The sequence below is a fragment of the Lipotes vexillifer genome, unplaced genomic scaffold (assembly GCF_000442215.2).
Source record: "Lipotes vexillifer unplaced genomic scaffold, Lipotes_vexillifer_v1.1 scaffold58, whole genome shotgun sequence".
Taxonomy (NCBI): Eukaryota; Metazoa; Chordata; class Mammalia; order Artiodactyla; family Lipotidae; genus Lipotes; species Lipotes vexillifer.
Genome location: NW_006781997.1, coordinates 1,247,475 through 1,264,097, shown reverse-complemented (window position 1 = coordinate 1,264,097; position 16,623 = coordinate 1,247,475). Strand labels below are relative to the sequence as shown.

The following is a 16,623-nucleotide window of genomic DNA, read 5'->3' as shown; positions in this document are numbered from 1 at the left end:
GAAAGGGTGAAGAGAGGCGAATGCTATAAAATGAGGGCAAGAAAGAAGAGAAAGTTAATAATGGGAAGATCATTGAACCATAGAAATAAAAGCCTCATTTCCATGGTTGAGAAGTGAATAGGCGGTAAAGAAATGGGGCCTGGGTGTATATTAAACACTTGGAAGGCCTTTTCTCTTAAGGGAAGCAGAGAGATGTGAGGTACATATGAACTTGCTCAGTTTTTTATATGAAAGATATGAGTACGTTTAGAGAATGCAAGGAAAGGTACCAATAGAAGGGGAGACAAAACAACAAATGAAGCAATGTCCTGGTTCTTAAAAAAACGAACAAACAAACAAAAAAAACACCAGATGGAAACAGAATCAAGAACAGTCGAATAGATTAACCTGGAATGGAAGGATTACTCTTCATTGAAGCCTGGAGAAGAATACTGATAAGGGCATATAAATATGCATCTGTAGGTGTAGATGCGGGACATTTGAGGATTTCAAATCCAAAATGTTCCATTTTTCTCAGTAAAGTAGGACGCAAGCTTTCCTCAAGAGAAAAGTGGGCAGGAGCAAGGCAGGGGGTTTGATGGGACTGGTGGAACACTGAAGAAAGAACATCTAAGTTGATTCCAAAGCAACATAAAGAGCCATGGAAGCTAGAGAAATACATCAGTGCACCATCAATTTAACATTACAATGCTCTCTGTTTAATTTCCTGAGGACCAGAGATGATCTAAAGTTGAGTAAGTGCAGGCAGGAAACTCTGAAAGAAAGCAAGAATTTTGAAAGAAATGTCAAAAGAATGCAGTGAAGCACCCAGAGGTCTTCATAGATAGGGAAAAAATCAAAGCCATGAAGGGCTGGGAGAGTGGTAGAGGGAAAAAAAGCTAGATACAACATTTTAATACTAGATTAGAAAAATTTATGAATTTACAGATGATAGAATATATACATCAACTTATATACCTTTTTTGTCTCTCAAAGTTCTGGCTTCTATACTTTCTCCTCTACTACAAAACACTTATCTATTGAAACCTGTTAATAATTGGTCTTTGACCATTTTCCTTAAGAATTTACTCAGGGATAAAAAAATTATAAGATATCTTCATATTCTCAAAGAATTTAATATTTGCTTAGAGAAGTGACATAAAATAGAATGATAAAAGACATCAAATTCACATGGCAAGCTGTGTGACGTAAGCAAAAGGGCAATAAAAATTCACACTAGGCAAAGGAAGCTTCCTGAAAACAAAGTTTATTCTTTCACAATAAGATTTATATCATTGTAGGGGATTATGGATAGTGGCAGCTGGAGTAGGAATAACAAAGTATATAGGCACTGGTATGCCTTCTAAGAGAAGATTCACTAATCAATAACTAGATATGAGATTGGATAGATATATTAGGGCCAGATTATGAAATAACTAGGATATTTTAGCTCAGACTGAGGATAAGCAGAGAAGAATCACAGAGTGGGGTGAAGTGTCCAATAATAAGACAGTATTTTATAAAACAGAAACTTTCCTCCCACTAAAATGCATAAATGGCTGATATATTCATTCTTGCTTCCTCTAGTGTATTACTGCAGCATAACACACTAGGACATACACCGTGGTATGAACTGAAGAACTGCAGATGGTAAGATTCACTACAATAACTTCAAATGTAGATCGGCTATAAAAAGTCATCATTATGGTATATCTTAAATTTGTGGAAAGTATTTTGTATTAGCAAAAGCAATCTAATTTATCATGATATTAAAAAATAAATTACTAAGCTATTTTTATTAACAAAATTTACCATTTTTAAAATGTAACAAAATATCATACTTACCACAAGGCTTTGAACGTCCCAAAACCTCATCAGCTTTCATGGTCTTACACAACTCAAAGTACTGAACACACTGCTGAACTGCTGTAGTTATCTAATAAAATAATAGCTTATTAATTCCAGAAGTCCACAAGTCCATGTATTAAAAGAAGTTAGTCAAGCCTATAAAATATGCTGGGAAAATATTTAAGAAAAATATTCAGAAAATCTAGAATAGCACCTTTCCAGGCCATTAAAGCTCAGTCTCCCCAGTTACATTTTAACTATGGCATCATTCTGGGAAACACAGAAAATATTTGTAAACCAACAAATATAACATTGTCACAATGTTTGTGCCAAGGCAAAAATACAACTGTACTTTACATTTTATAGTGAAAGATGCAAAATTTCTGGCCATGACTTTAAAAATTATCTTTCCAATATCCCCAGTTCCCTTGCCTTTGAGTCTTTTCTTCGTACTTAGCCAGCAAAAAGTGAACTGGATCTAGCCTTCATTTCTATCTTAGATACCAGAATTGCTAAAAACTATAAAAAAATCTCAATCCAAATAACAGTCATAAAAATTGAAACGTAAAGGCAGCTATAGTATAATTTTCATTTTCAAGAAGGCTGGTTGTAAAAGAAAAAAATGAGTAAAACATAGGGGTGGGATCTTAGAGTCAAGAATGAATTCCTCAGGTTGGAAGGATATGGTCATGCTTAAGTAAATAGAAAGGAAGTTTGACTATGCAGGAGAGAAAGGATAATTGACAGAAAGGTGTCTAAGAGCAGGAGGAGCTAGGACCTAAGTGGAAGGAAGGGTTAAGTTTTAGATGGAAAAAAGATGGAGGTTGTGTGGATAGAGGCAAGTTCATAATCATGGAATCAAGGAATTGATAGATTTCCTAGTCTCATTCATTCTTATGGCCTCAGTTTCATGCAAAAGAGTTAACACGGCAGGATTTCTATGATTAGAAAGGCCTGCTTACAAGATTGGTCCTTAACCAGCATCTGGGAACTTGAATTTCAGGAGCTTCCCCCCATTCTGAGAACTGTACGTAAACTGTACAAACAGTGTGGTTTATGCTAAATGTCTATTTTCCTTCTGGGAATGTGGAATCCCTGGTATGTAGCAGGCAGAAGGTGCCAACATGATTAACCCCCAATTTAAAAAGAAAATGGGCACTGAGTCTCTAATGAGCTACCCTGGTAAACAACATTTCACATGAGCGGTCACAATTTGACACTGGAGAAATTAAGTGGAGTCCTGTGTGACCCCACTGGCAAAAAAGACTCTTGGAGGCTTATGCTTGGTATCTTTCAGACTTTTCAGGCGCATTGGGTCTGAAATATTTTCCCACCACTACCTTAACCACCACCCCTCTTTCCCAGAATAACACCTATTCATTAATTTAAAAATTTCCCACTATCCTTGAAAATGAGCAATTGTTTTATAGATAAAAACCAGAACCATATTTCTATATAACCAGGGTTAACAGGTATCTAGAACAAGTTTAAAACCTTGTTAATCATGACATGTCAACAGATCTCAATGAACATACTTTTGTAAGCAAACCAATCAGCCCCTTTCTTCTAAAAGTCAGCCAACAACAGACACATTCCAGGAAATCTACAGTTGGCATGAACTCACTCTCACCTCCGAAAGCCCAACCTGAGTTCCAAGTTTTCCCCGAAATTTTATATTAACAATCTGCTTTGCCTAATTAAGTAAGCAATAAACTCATTTTATGCATTGTTTCAGATACTGAACAGTGGTCTTAACCCTCAACAATTCTGGAGCTTACATTGAGATTACCTTGAGGATTCTCATTTGGCATCATTCCATGGGGTCCTCAAAGAAGAGTGTTCACTGGGTCCCCAAGTCCCAAACTTTGATAATCCTTCAGATTTGCCACCATGTGAGTCTGTCTCAACAATGATCTAAGCTTCAACTTGCTTCACTGAGTTCTCATTGCTAGATTTTATTTTCCTTGGATTTGTAATGAAATAGGTCTTTGTACAAAGTGGCCTTTTGTTTTGGAGGACCACCATTTGGTCAATAGTTCTACTATTAACCTGCTTATTCTTCTGTGCTCATTTTGCTTTTGTTGTTATTTGTAGACTCTGAACTCCTGTCTTCTTTTGGTTTAGCTTGCATCTACTGAATATATAAAGGAGTGTTCATAGGAAACAAAAGGAAGCATAGTCCAAAAAGTCTCTAATCCAGTCAATCCAATCCAAGCCAGCCCTGAGATGAGTGGCTACCAGCAACAAAATCATGCAAAGGCAACTGGTCAAACTGCCTTGGGATTTCTACAAAAATTCCATAAGGACACTCCCTGACTTGTCAATTCTTGAAAGAGGGGAATCAATGATCATGTCACCAATCACACAGCCCCTCCCTAGCTTCTGCTTAGTCAGAACCTGAGACACCATTCATAAGCACACACTTTTGCCCAAAAGTATAGTGATTTGTTTCACGTTTGTCATGAGTTTATCTAAGGTGCAACCTCCTTGACAGAACTACTTCCTAGATGAACTTACTCTTAAGATCCTAATTCTTACACATAGCAACAAAAAAAATGACTGAAAAACTGCCATTATGGAGAACTTTTGACGTGACAAATATACTTGAGAGGCTCTAAAGAATAAGAAGACAAAAGAACAAATAGCTTCTCTGAGAACTCAAAGTACTATCTCCAAGATAATCTTTCTCAGTCTTTAGTTTACTTCCACTCAAACCTTCAAAAACCCATTCTTCCTTGCACTCATTTCTACTCACCTTTGTCTTCACTACCCACTTAAACCCACTTCTGTTCCTTCTACTCCTTCCCGTTACTTCTTACATGTGCTATCTTTTATTTGAGAAGGGTTAACAATCACAGAAAAAGGTACATCTTAGAAGAGGTACAATCACATGATATAATACGCCCTTTAAATTGCAGGAGCAAAAAGCAGATCTAGGGCTTCCCTGGTGGCACAGTGGTTGAGAGTCCGCCTGCCAATGCAGGGGACACGGGTTCGTGCCCCGGTTCGGGAAGATCCCACATGCCACGGAGCAGCTGAGCCCGTGAGCCATGGCTGCTGAGCCTGTGCATCCGGAGCCTGTGCTCCACAACGGGAGAGGCCACAATAGTGAGAGGCCCGTATACCGCCCAAAAAAAAAAAAAAAAAAAAAAAAAGCAGATCTACAGTAGGTAAATTTAAATATTAAAGAGTCAAGCTGAGGGTATAAAAAGCGATTATCCTAAATCTTAGGAAAGACAAATTTGCTGTAAAATTCAGGATTTTATTTCGTACTTATTCTCCTGCACTAGGAAATATGTACCAGCCAGCTCACTTAACTGTTAACCCCTAAGATTGGCGAGGCAGGGTAGGGGGAGTATAAAAAACAGTAAGGTAGGGAGAATTTAAATAACCTAGCTGTCAATATTTTTTTTAAACGACGTTAAGAGGGCAAGAAAAATAGGAAACGTACTACATAATAAAGCCATTTCAGAAGTCATTCCCTTAAGGGTAAACTGGACAAAAGATTCAAATTGTTAAAAATAATAGTTATGCTGATAGCCAAAATGCTTTTCAGTCAGTACAGATATTGCTTTAAAAAACTGATAGCACATACACAAATTATTTGTTGCCCAATGCTTCCTACTGAAAATGTCATATATGCCACAGACAGAGCAAACTGCACGAAAGAGTAGCCACTAACCCATATTACTTTTAAATTTAAATTAATTAAAATTAAAGAATCAATTTAGGGACTTCCCTAGTGGCACAGTCATAAAGAATATGTCTGGCAATGCAGGGGACATGGGTTTGAGCCCTGGCCTGGGAAGATCCCAGATCCCAAAGACAAATCCATGGAGTGGTCCAAAGTTCCCACTGCAGATACACAATTTTTTTTTTTTTTAGATATACAAAATTTGATCTTCAATTCTGAAAGGAAAATGGGAACAAACACACATGGCATCCATTTTCCCCAATGTTTCTTTTCAAAAGTTGGGTTTACTTTTAAAATTTTATATATACACACACACACACACACACACACACACACACACACACACCATTAAAAAATCTCTTGATATTTTGGTAAATTTAGAAAAGCTTTAAGAGAAAATGAGGTTTAAGATGAAATCTCATGCATGTTTATTATGAACATGAAATATTTGAACAAGTTGATAATGAAGTAACTATTTGTAGGCTAAGAATTGATTATAGTATAATTCACTTTTCAAATAAGGAATGGATTTTAAGAGTTAATCTACAAGAAACATTTGAAATACATCCACTAGGGCCTATGTCATACCAAGTTATTTGTATGTCAAACCATAAGAGGAAAAAAATTGTTCTTGGTTTTTTCTCCTTTTTCTATTCTAGCAAGATCACTCTAGGCTCATATGGCAGCATCAAATTTCCATTTAAAATGGGAATGATAGAAATGTGGAAAGACTTTCAGTTTCTCTAAGGATTTTTAAATACCTATTACCTCTACAAATAAATTCCCATCCTAATATTCAACATCTCCCTCTTCTCCTTTCTGAAGCCTAATTCTCTTAATTCTCAAACACAAAACAATTATTATTCTCCTTTCTTCAATTTATGTTCTACTGCAGTCTTCCTAAAATTCACAGTTCTAGGAATCTTTCCCTTTACCTCACTCCTCAACTCAAGATTCTACCTAACTACATGGAACGTATTTATTATCTCAAAGTCATATTAATATAACTTTAATTTCACAATTTTCATGTTTGTCAATTAATTGCTAGACTTGCTGATTTCAGTTCCTTTCAGTGCCCTAACATGTTGTTCTACTAATAGCAGTAAATGCAGAAAATGTTATGAACATATTTTACAGTATTAGTTTATATTTAGTGTAACTTGAATCAATTTTTGCAACTACAAAAGCATTTACCATTCTGAATTTTATCATGCAACTTTCAGTTAAAAGCATGGGTAAATTTTATAGAACAAACTCCCCTACAAACAACTGATCTGAATTAAACTATATGATAATATTGGGTTGGCCAAAAAGTTCATTTGGGTTTTTCCATGTTACAGAAAAAACCGAGCGAACTTTATGGCCAACCCAATGCTTAATATGGCTTATCCCAAAATAGCTAGTTACCAGCCCAATTTACTATGAAGTTATATATTTCCTAACTGTTATCCTGACTGTGTTTTAAGTCTCTACTTTTATCCTTTTATGTTCACAGAATGGTAGTTTAAAAGTCACATAAAAGGGGGACTGCTTCATTATCCGATGTTAATCACTCAACTTTGCACATTCAAGTTATTACATCATATATCTTTTTGTGATAATATTTCTCAAGATAAGAACAGAAATATAGACTTACCAGAGATTTATATTTCTTTTCAATAAGTCTTAGTACTGCAGTTCTGCTGTAATATGCATGCTAAAATTAGGAGTAAAATGGTATTTAATATTCAAGCTATACCATTCAAAATCTATTTTTCCTGTAACATTTCTTTAACATAAATTACACAATAACTTAGTTTAAATTATTGTAATCAGGGTAAAACACGTTTTTCTAAGTACAATGGATTATGAGCATAGCAGTCATAAGAATGAAAATTATATTAAAAACTGGAGCATTTACTGACAGACCAATAGAAAACAATCTACCCCTCAGTTGTGTCCAGTTACCATGCTAAATTACTTTAAAACCAAAAAAAAAGCCATGTCTGACTACCAGTGTATGACAGAGCCTAAAGTAAAGATTAAGAAGTGAGGGTGAGGGCGGTCAAGGGAGGAATCACAACTCTCACAATGAAGAGGGTACTGTACTGTTTACACATGCAGAAATCTGCCAAGGTTGAAATGCTCTGAAGGGACAGTATCTTAATCATTCTCTGCCAGTCATATTTTAAAAATGATTCAAAGCGCCAAAAAACTCTCTCCTTAGAACTAAACATAGATGAGATTAAAATATGATTTTTATGCACTGTACAAAGAGGAAAATTTACACGAATATTACTTAAGTTCAATATCATTAGCCTTCAATGTAGTTTATTTTACTTTAAAAAATTAAATAATAGTCTGTAAAATCTATCAAAATTCTGGGGAATAGAATTTAATTAAGTGGGGTTTGGGTTAATTGAGGGTTAATCAAAACCCTGTTTTAACCCTTGTAGCTTAAAATGTTTTAAAAAACCATTAATCTTTTTTTCAGGTTTAGTAAGAGAAACATATTGACTTACAATTAAACTATTGATCATGTTCTAAAACGAAAGCCTCATAGTACATCCCTTAGACTGGAGTTGACATACCACAACCCTCAGGCCAAATTCAGCTGCCCCCTGATTTGGAAAACAATGTTTTATTGTAACATAGTCACATCCATTAATTTTATATAATATATTACCTATGGATGCTTCTGGGCTACTGAGAACTGAGTAGTTGCAACAGAAACAGGACAGCCCACAAAGCCAGAAATATTTACTGCTTGACCATTTACATAAAGTTTGACAACTTCTGCCTTAGATGAGCAGAGGAGAATGTGATAAATTTTAATAATACTAGAACACACTTGGGGAGCTGATTTAATAATTTTCCATTGGTTAGTTTTCCTGTAATGTGCATCATTCTCTTAAGAATCAAGTGCTGACAATAAAAATGTTAAGTAAAAAAAAGTTAATTATAAACAGAATATGATTTGTTAAAATTCACCTGTTTAGGTCTTTTTTAAAGCACACAACCACATAAAACAAAATCTTAATAGCTGTTATCTCTGAGTTACAGAATTAGAAAAGTATAATTTTATTTGTGCTTTTACATATTTTGTATATTGTCTACAATAGTGGTGTAATTTGATCATCAAAAAAAAGAAAAAGGTCAAATGTCAGATGTGAGGAATAAAGGGTTCAGGTAAAATTAAGTTGAGCAAGCATTTATCACACATATACTATTTGTAGGCCAGGTAAGTGCTAAGCACCAAACAGAATTATGTTTTGGTTAACTGAGCATTATTATACAGTCTAGATAAAAGGCAAAAAAAAAAAAAAAGAAAGCCATCAGCTAGATAATGTCCAAATCGTGCTAAGCAGTAAATGAACATGTTGCTGCTTGGCTTTGCATGGTTTGCATGGCAAGTCATGGTCCCATTCCCATCCTTCCCCACTGCAACAAATACAGGTTGAGAGGGACAAAGATGTAAGAACACAGGCCAACACAGCTATGACTACTGCCAGACACAGACCACTCTTATTCAACAGCAGATGAGGGAGGTAACAGTGTAAGAATCTTTTAATATTAGTTTCAGTTCTAAGATAGTGATCAACTCCACAGGAAGTCACCAGCATTCAGGCATTAGACACATTTTACAAACTGCAATTTCATTAAGTGGCAAATGAAGAGATGTTTTCAGATATCTAAGCCAGAGAAAAGTGAGCATTGAACCCTTATGTTCTACCACATCTCCTTAAAAAATTCGTAGCTTTTAAACTAAGACATGATTTTGGATAGGTCATCAGTTTAATGGATTCAATTGAATTACCATTAAAATCCTTTTCTGACTCTGTCACCTAATAGGTAAACCACCTTGAGCAAGTTACTTCTCTATCTCTCAGTTGCTGCACCCGTAAAATGGGATAATAATACCACCACCTACATCATAGATTGTTATAAGAATTAAGTGAGTTAACACGTGTAAAAGTGATAGAACTCTTGGCACACAGTAAACAATCAAACAGCAGCTATTCTTTGACACAGTAGAGCAATACACAAAGAAAGGTAGTAAAACATTCCATATTTCCTTACCATCCACTTTTTGAACCACACAGCCTTGGTATCAACCAATGCAAGAAAGTATATCGGATCCAAAATCTTTTGTGAGACAAGATGGCCTTGATCATGTTTAACTGATAATAAAGACAAAGTACTCTCCACAATTTCTTCCATATACCTTAAAGTTTGAGAAAGAAGTGATTTTTAGAAAAAAACAAATGCTATATATATGTAATAGTGACATTTTATATTTATGGAATGATAAAGTAATAGGTAATCTTTAGAAACATCATGTTTTAATATTTCAGTAAATAGCAGGGGTGAAATTCACCCCCAGTTTTCTCTGCTCTAAAAACTTATGTTCTACTTCAACACTGGCTGTCCAAATTTAACTTTCCTTTTTAGACCCACAGTTACTCTTAACTACCTTATTAAAAATCTTAGAACTAAAAAGGGAAAAGTTTAAAGAACATTCAAGGAACTTGACCAAAGTAGCGAAGACCAGTAATGAAAGAACCTGAAGCTACAACAGCCTCTTACCTTGTTGTGATAATTAAATGGTATAAAATGGTACTTGCATAGAGCCATTCACATAGCTAAGTAAAAACCATTAAAAGCTAAAAAATAAACTAGTAAGCCTTTCCCAACCACATAAATCAGTTAAGACTGTCTCTACTCTCTTTGAAATGTATATGGACAGTAACACTCCTAATTTTATACTGGCAAAAACTAGGGGGCTTACTTTTCTGGGTGTCGAATCCAGAAAGATGGAGCCTCTTTCTGATATTCATTTAGAAGACGAACCTATAAAACAGTGCATAACCGTTCTCAAGAAGTTAGAATTCTTAAATATAGAATTAAACAGAAATAAAAGCATATTATAGAAAATGAATACCTTTTTAAGTAAATAGATCACATTAGGATTAGTTATATCTATGCCAGCTGTAAGAGTAGGAATATGATTTTCTCTAGAAAGAAAGTATAACTCCAAATATTTAGCTAAAAAGAAAATATAAAAATAAGGTTATAATACCATTCATTCACAGTGCTTTCTGAAACAGTTATTTCCTATCCATTTTCTTAAGTACAAACTTATAAATTTTAAAAATTATATAATAAACATACCTAAGCTTTTATAAATTTCCTTGGTCATATGTAATGGTGAAAGTGTAAACGTCTGTGCATAGAATTTTAAAATCCGGTCCTATGGAAATGAAACAAGATTTGTATCCAATATTCTTTCATCATCTATTTTTGTAAGAATCTTTTTCTACATAGTAAAAAACTGAATAAACACAAGACCATTCAAAAATTTCAGTAGAAATGTAATTAAAACAGCGCATACTTTCTAAGTATCCACACTGACTCTTGCTGAATATAATGGAAAAATCAGGCCACTTACATTGACCCAGTAGGATCTTTACCATGTTTATAAAAGGAAACCTATTAGACCACTATTATGTCTTTAAGAGGGAAATTTACAATTTCCTGTTAGAATGCCTTGAAATGTTAAAAGATAACCCTGAAATATCTTTCCCCTTTGAAGTTCCTGAATCCTTGAGTTTTTAGAGAAGTCTGCCTCACCCTCTGGGGTTAGTATGGTTGAACTGTATCCAGGTATTGCGTAATTAAACACCATTTCCCCCCTTATAAAAATAACAAACCACTTGTTTCTAAACCACTTCTGTTTACCAGTATATTTTCCTTGATGGAAGAGTAATTTTAAGTAGTAAAAAGGTACTGAGTTTTATTTTTATTTGTATTAGCTGTTTACTGTCTGTCTCTTCTTCTAAAGTTCTATGAAGGCAAAGGCTTCTGTCTTGCTCAGTGTTCCCAGCATCTGAACTAGAATGATGTACACTGTAGGTATTCAGTGCATATTTGTTGAAGAGCTGGAAAAATTTCTTTTTTACTAATACCTTTAAAAATTCTATTTAAAAAAACTTTATCAATTTTAAAGCCAATGTTTTTCTTCACTGATACATCATTTATGAAGAAAAAGACACTTAAAAAAACCTAGTTTGGGGGACTTCCCTGGTCGTCCAGTGGTTAAGACTGTGCTCCCAATGCAGGGGGCCGAGGTTCGATCCCTGGTCTGCGAACTAAGTTCCCACATACCACATCTAAGCCTGTGTGCCGCACTAGAGAAGCCCATGCGCCACAACAAAGACCCAGGGCGGCCAAAATAAATACATATGTACATACATAAAAAACCTAGTTTGTAGTTAAATGTGATGCTGGAATACAGTCAGGATTTTTTTTAATCCCATATAATTACTGCACTTTTTAATATAATCTTACTTTTCAACATAGTGTTTCTGAGAAGTCATATGTGAATCATTTTTTTTATACAAAATAACTCTACTGACTAACTTTACAGTTTTGGGAATTTTCTACATTAGTTTTATAATTCATCTCAATTATCTTCTAAAGTGTTAGTTTTACAGTTTTCTAACTTTTCTTTTTAAGCAGTTAAGCAATCTCTAACACTTAACTGAACAGGGAAAATGCTTATTAATCCTTTAGAATAAATTATAATCATTGTAAGTTTAAGTCTTCATACATCATGAATTCTTTCAAAAACACACTCTTTCTTTTAAAATATTTTTCTTAATTCAAAAACATTGACACAGATACTTGGATATCCCTTTACAAGATAAAACAAAATGCATAAGCTAACATAGTCTATTATTTGGCAATGAAGTATGACACTAACCAACCATACTTTGAATCTAATCATGACATAGTAATTCCTTAAAAAAAAAATCTTGATAATTTAAAAGCTGGAGCTGAAGTTATATTTGTGTTACTATTAAATATTTGAGCTACTATTAAAGAAAATTATATTCCATTTGCTCCTAGAATAGTAGGGAAAAAAACAGGAATTCTTAACACTTCTGTAAGCATTTCCTTACACTAAATACAGGATCAGGATCTGAAAGATACACTGTCAGTTTCTCACAGAGAGTGGTCCAATTTTCACAGTTCAGTACATCAGATGGAGGAGCTGAACATAATGTTTGCAAGGCTTCATATCTCACCTATAATTTTTTAAAAGAATTTTTATTAATACTCAGCCACCAAAATAATAGCAATTCTCCAAATATTTAACAAACACTGAGACGCAGAGTCTGGATAACTGCTCTAAAGAGCCAGTTGAAAATCAGAGGCCCTTTTATAAAACAATTATTGATAATTCATTTTTTAAACTGTTAAGCAAAGAAACTAAATAGTGTTTTAATTTTTGCTTTACATAAAATAACCTAACTATATTAGGAGATTCTAGGTCACACGTCTAAGGGGAAGAGGAGAAGGGATGGTAGCCAAACCTGAATCACCAGAATAAGGTATTCCAGTGTCTCCTCCATAGACTTTCCTCACTTGAACAGACCCCACAGGTGGTCCTACAGTTTGAGGACTCTAATTCTAAAACAATGCCCAGTTATGTCCCTGGTGAAGCATTCCCATTCTAGGATATATGAACAATTCTCACAAAACAATTAATTTGAACTTGTTTTTGCCGCTACACCATATTTTCTGACCTTCTAACCACTGAGATAGGGAAAAAAAAGTGATTCAGCAATGTGATGCAAAATTGAATTTCTGAATTTTCACAGAAATCTTATTAATCATTCTTCTCAAAATTCAATCAGAATTCACTCAAGACAGTATGACCCAAGGGACAGCAGTGGCAAATAGCTCTACTCCAATCGTAAGTGGAATAAAGCTTCTCCCCCACTCACTGTCCAACTAGTGAGTAATAACACACTGATTCCAACCTGTTCCTCAAAATTTGGTTGTTCCTCAGCTGAAATAACTGAAACCTAGTGAGAGGAATAAAAAATGAAGAGTCAAAGAGCTAAGACCTTAGGACACCAAGCACTCCGAATGTGTCAAGGTGTCAGTTTTCAGGGTGTCAAGTTTTAGGTGAAACAAATAGAATACACATGTGTTTAAAATGTCTATATATTCATATGAAAAACTCTTAAATACAATTTTATTTGGGATAGGCATTAGGGGGACTATGAAGAGAGTTTAAAAACATTAAGTAAATTTCTCCTTTTCAGTTAATTTTTAGGACAAAACTCCATTAACAATTTACTATTTGCAGAAGTAGAACAAAGGTTTCTGAACAAGTATAGATTTCCAAATAATCCACTTAAACTAAAGACAATAATATTGTTATCATATAAAGTCAGGTCCCATTGCCAATCTGTTGAAACATTTACTAAAACCAAGAAAATAAATCAGAATGTGAAATGCTGAGAGGAAAAAAAAAAAAAATCTGTGGGAGTAAATCATAGCTATTCACTTAATTTAAAATGAAAAGTTGAAGAAAAACAATGTATTTCAAAAACAAGACCAAATGGCAAGATATAACAGACGTCTGAGGAACTTCAAAAATCCTATCATTTTCTATTTCAAGTGAAACAGACTGACTTTCAAATGAAATAAAACTTCATAAACAGTAATTTATACAATTATTACAATATAAAGAGACTCAATTCAATAAAATTGCTTTTTTAAAATATTTTCTAATAAATGAACATGTGTCAAAGTTGCTCACGTTTTCCAGAAGTAGAAAGAGCATTAAATGAAGATTTTTTTCTTCAAAGAAATCACTAAAATATCACATACAAATCAACAGCGAAGGAACAGTTTGGGAGAAACTGCTCATAAATTCATCCCTTGAAAATTGAAACTAGAAATAAAAATTTCCTCTTACAAACTGTGAGAACTCTCTAAGGAGAGCCTCTCTTACTCTGTGACTTTTCATTTCAAGACTAGAAAGTCTAGCAGGGATATCAGTCTAGAACTGCCATGATATTAAAGGACTATCTTCAAGAGAAATAATCCAGCTGCTACTAATTATAATCTATTTTATATATATATATATATATATATATATAATGTATATCTGACTGAACTTGACAGTTATCCTTTAAACTTACCTCTTTAGGTTGCCCAGGATCCAACTGGTCTAAAATTAACTGTAATTTTCCTTGACAAAATTTATAACTCTGTAACACAATTAACAGAACATTAATTCCTTCATTCAATTAGTAGACTTTTAGAAGTATTGTTATAAATGATTTTTCATATAACTCCAAGCACAAAACAAATTCTGAAACAGGAGAAGGGGATGATCTGTTTTGATTTAGCGGCAAACTTAGAATTTTTGTATCCCAAGGCATTTAAATGAGAACTTAATGTCCCAGTAGGACAGTGTACTTTCATGTATATGAGGTTATCATTTGCTGAGCAAATGCAACATATAGAACATTATAAGACTCAAAAGATATAAAGCTAAAAATGTTTTGTACCCAGGAATCTGAGATGTATGAAACAAAGGTAAAACAACATAAACAAATAAGAAGGCACTGATGGTACCCTAAGCATAGCTATGATGCTGCTTGAACTTTTCTGTTCCTTTTCTTCCCTGTGCTTCTCCTTAAACTTTCTCCATGTCTCCTCTTAGGTGAAGAATTCCTAAAGTAAAAACTTCCATCTAGAAAGAAGTTTATAGTAGACCATAAGCTGTTTTAGAAAAGGAATCTTTTGCTTGCCAAAGCAATTTAAATAATACCTCAAATAACCACCTAAAAATAAAAGCTGCATTATGTAACAAGCCTCGTACTACCTAAATTCACAATGACTCTGAAGTATGAGAAATATGAAAACCAAGTCACCCAGCAATCAGAACTCAGATTCCCATGTTCATTAGAGACCCTCTTCTCTTCACTGTCTATACGCTCTTGAGGTGTTCTCATCCAGTTCTTAAATACATCAAAATGACTAAAATTTATCAGTCACTTCATCTCCAAGGTAACATGTATAATTATCCTTTCAACACTTCCCCTGGATGTTTAATAAGCACCTCAGGCTTAACATATCCAAAATAAAATTCTTGATTTTTTTATTCCAAACCTGCTCCTCCCTCAAACTTCCCCATCTTGGTAAATAGTTCTACCATCCATCCATATTTTGTCTTAAGTCAAAAATAGGAGTCAATCTTGACTCCTTGCTTCCTCTCATTTCCTACATCCAATGCCATGACAACTCCCAAGTTTTACATATCATAACTCTAACTACCCATTGCCACTTCACTGCTAAAACCTTAGTTGACACCATCATCGACTCTAGACTACTTAAATTCATCCTAACTGGTCTCCCTGCTTCTGCTCTTAATCTCATCCTACTCCACCCCATCATCCATTCTCTAGCAATATACAAAGCTTCTCGAAATTATAGATCAAGTCTCTTTATCTCCCTTACTTCAACCCCACAAAAAGACTTCCCGCTTTACTCAGAATAAAATATAAAAGTTTGACTTACACGATCTGGCCCCCACCTATCTAACTTTCTCTCATACCACTCTGCCCTCTGCCATGTAGGTTTCAGTCATGCTGACCTTTTTTCCCCCATCCCTGGAAGATGCCATGCCCACTCCAGCCTAAGAACCTTTGCCATTGCCACTCCTGCTGCCTGGCAATGCTATTCTAGAGCTTTGCATGGCTGCCTTCCAATCACTTAGTCTTTTTGATCTTTTTGGTCTTTTTCACTATAGTATCCTCAATACCTGAAACAGTGCTGGATACAGAGTCGGCACGCAATATACATTTGTTAAACTCGAGAATGATTCCATAGCCAGTCTTCCTACCATGTTACATTGTCTCTAACAATACAGGGTACATATTGCCACTTGATAACAAACCCAAAACAGCCTGATATTTCAGATCCTTCAAGGTAAGTTTTCTTAAAAAGCCTTAAAATATCCTCGGTTTTACTCCTTTCTAAAGGTATATAGTTCACTGAGCATAAACCCAGAGAAAACCATCATTCAAAAAGACACATGCACCCCAGTGTTCACTGCAGCACTATTTAAAATAGCCAGGTCATGGAAGCAACCTAAATGCCCATCGACAGACGAACAGATAAAGAAGATGTGGTACATTTATACAATGGAATATTAGCATAAAAAGGAATGAAACTGGGTCATTTGTAGAGACGTGGATGGACCTAGAGACTGTCATACAGTGAAGTAAGTCAGAAAGAGAAAAACAAATATCATATAT

The 16,623-nt window shown here is 34.5% G+C and overlaps 1 protein-coding gene across 1 annotated transcript in view; it reads right to left on the bottom strand.

Moving 5' to 3' along the window:
- Positions 1–16,623, bottom strand: part of TBC1D32 (TBC1 domain family member 32) — a 176,046-nt gene that overhangs the window by 133,629 nt on the left and 25,794 nt on the right. The window contains exons 5-12 of the mRNA XM_007454903.1: positions 14,500–14,568; positions 12,463–12,588; positions 10,673–10,751; positions 10,443–10,546; positions 10,290–10,351; positions 9,581–9,725; positions 7,158–7,217; positions 1,825–1,915 (exon numbers count right to left, since the gene is read on the bottom strand). Coding sequence (XP_007454965.1) covers positions 1,825–1,915; positions 7,158–7,217; positions 9,581–9,725; positions 10,290–10,351; positions 10,443–10,546; positions 10,673–10,751; positions 12,463–12,588; positions 14,500–14,568 — 736 coding nt within the window. The remainder of the gene's footprint in view (positions 1–1,824; positions 1,916–7,157; positions 7,218–9,580; positions 9,726–10,289; positions 10,352–10,442; positions 10,547–10,672; positions 10,752–12,462; positions 12,589–14,499; positions 14,569–16,623) is intronic.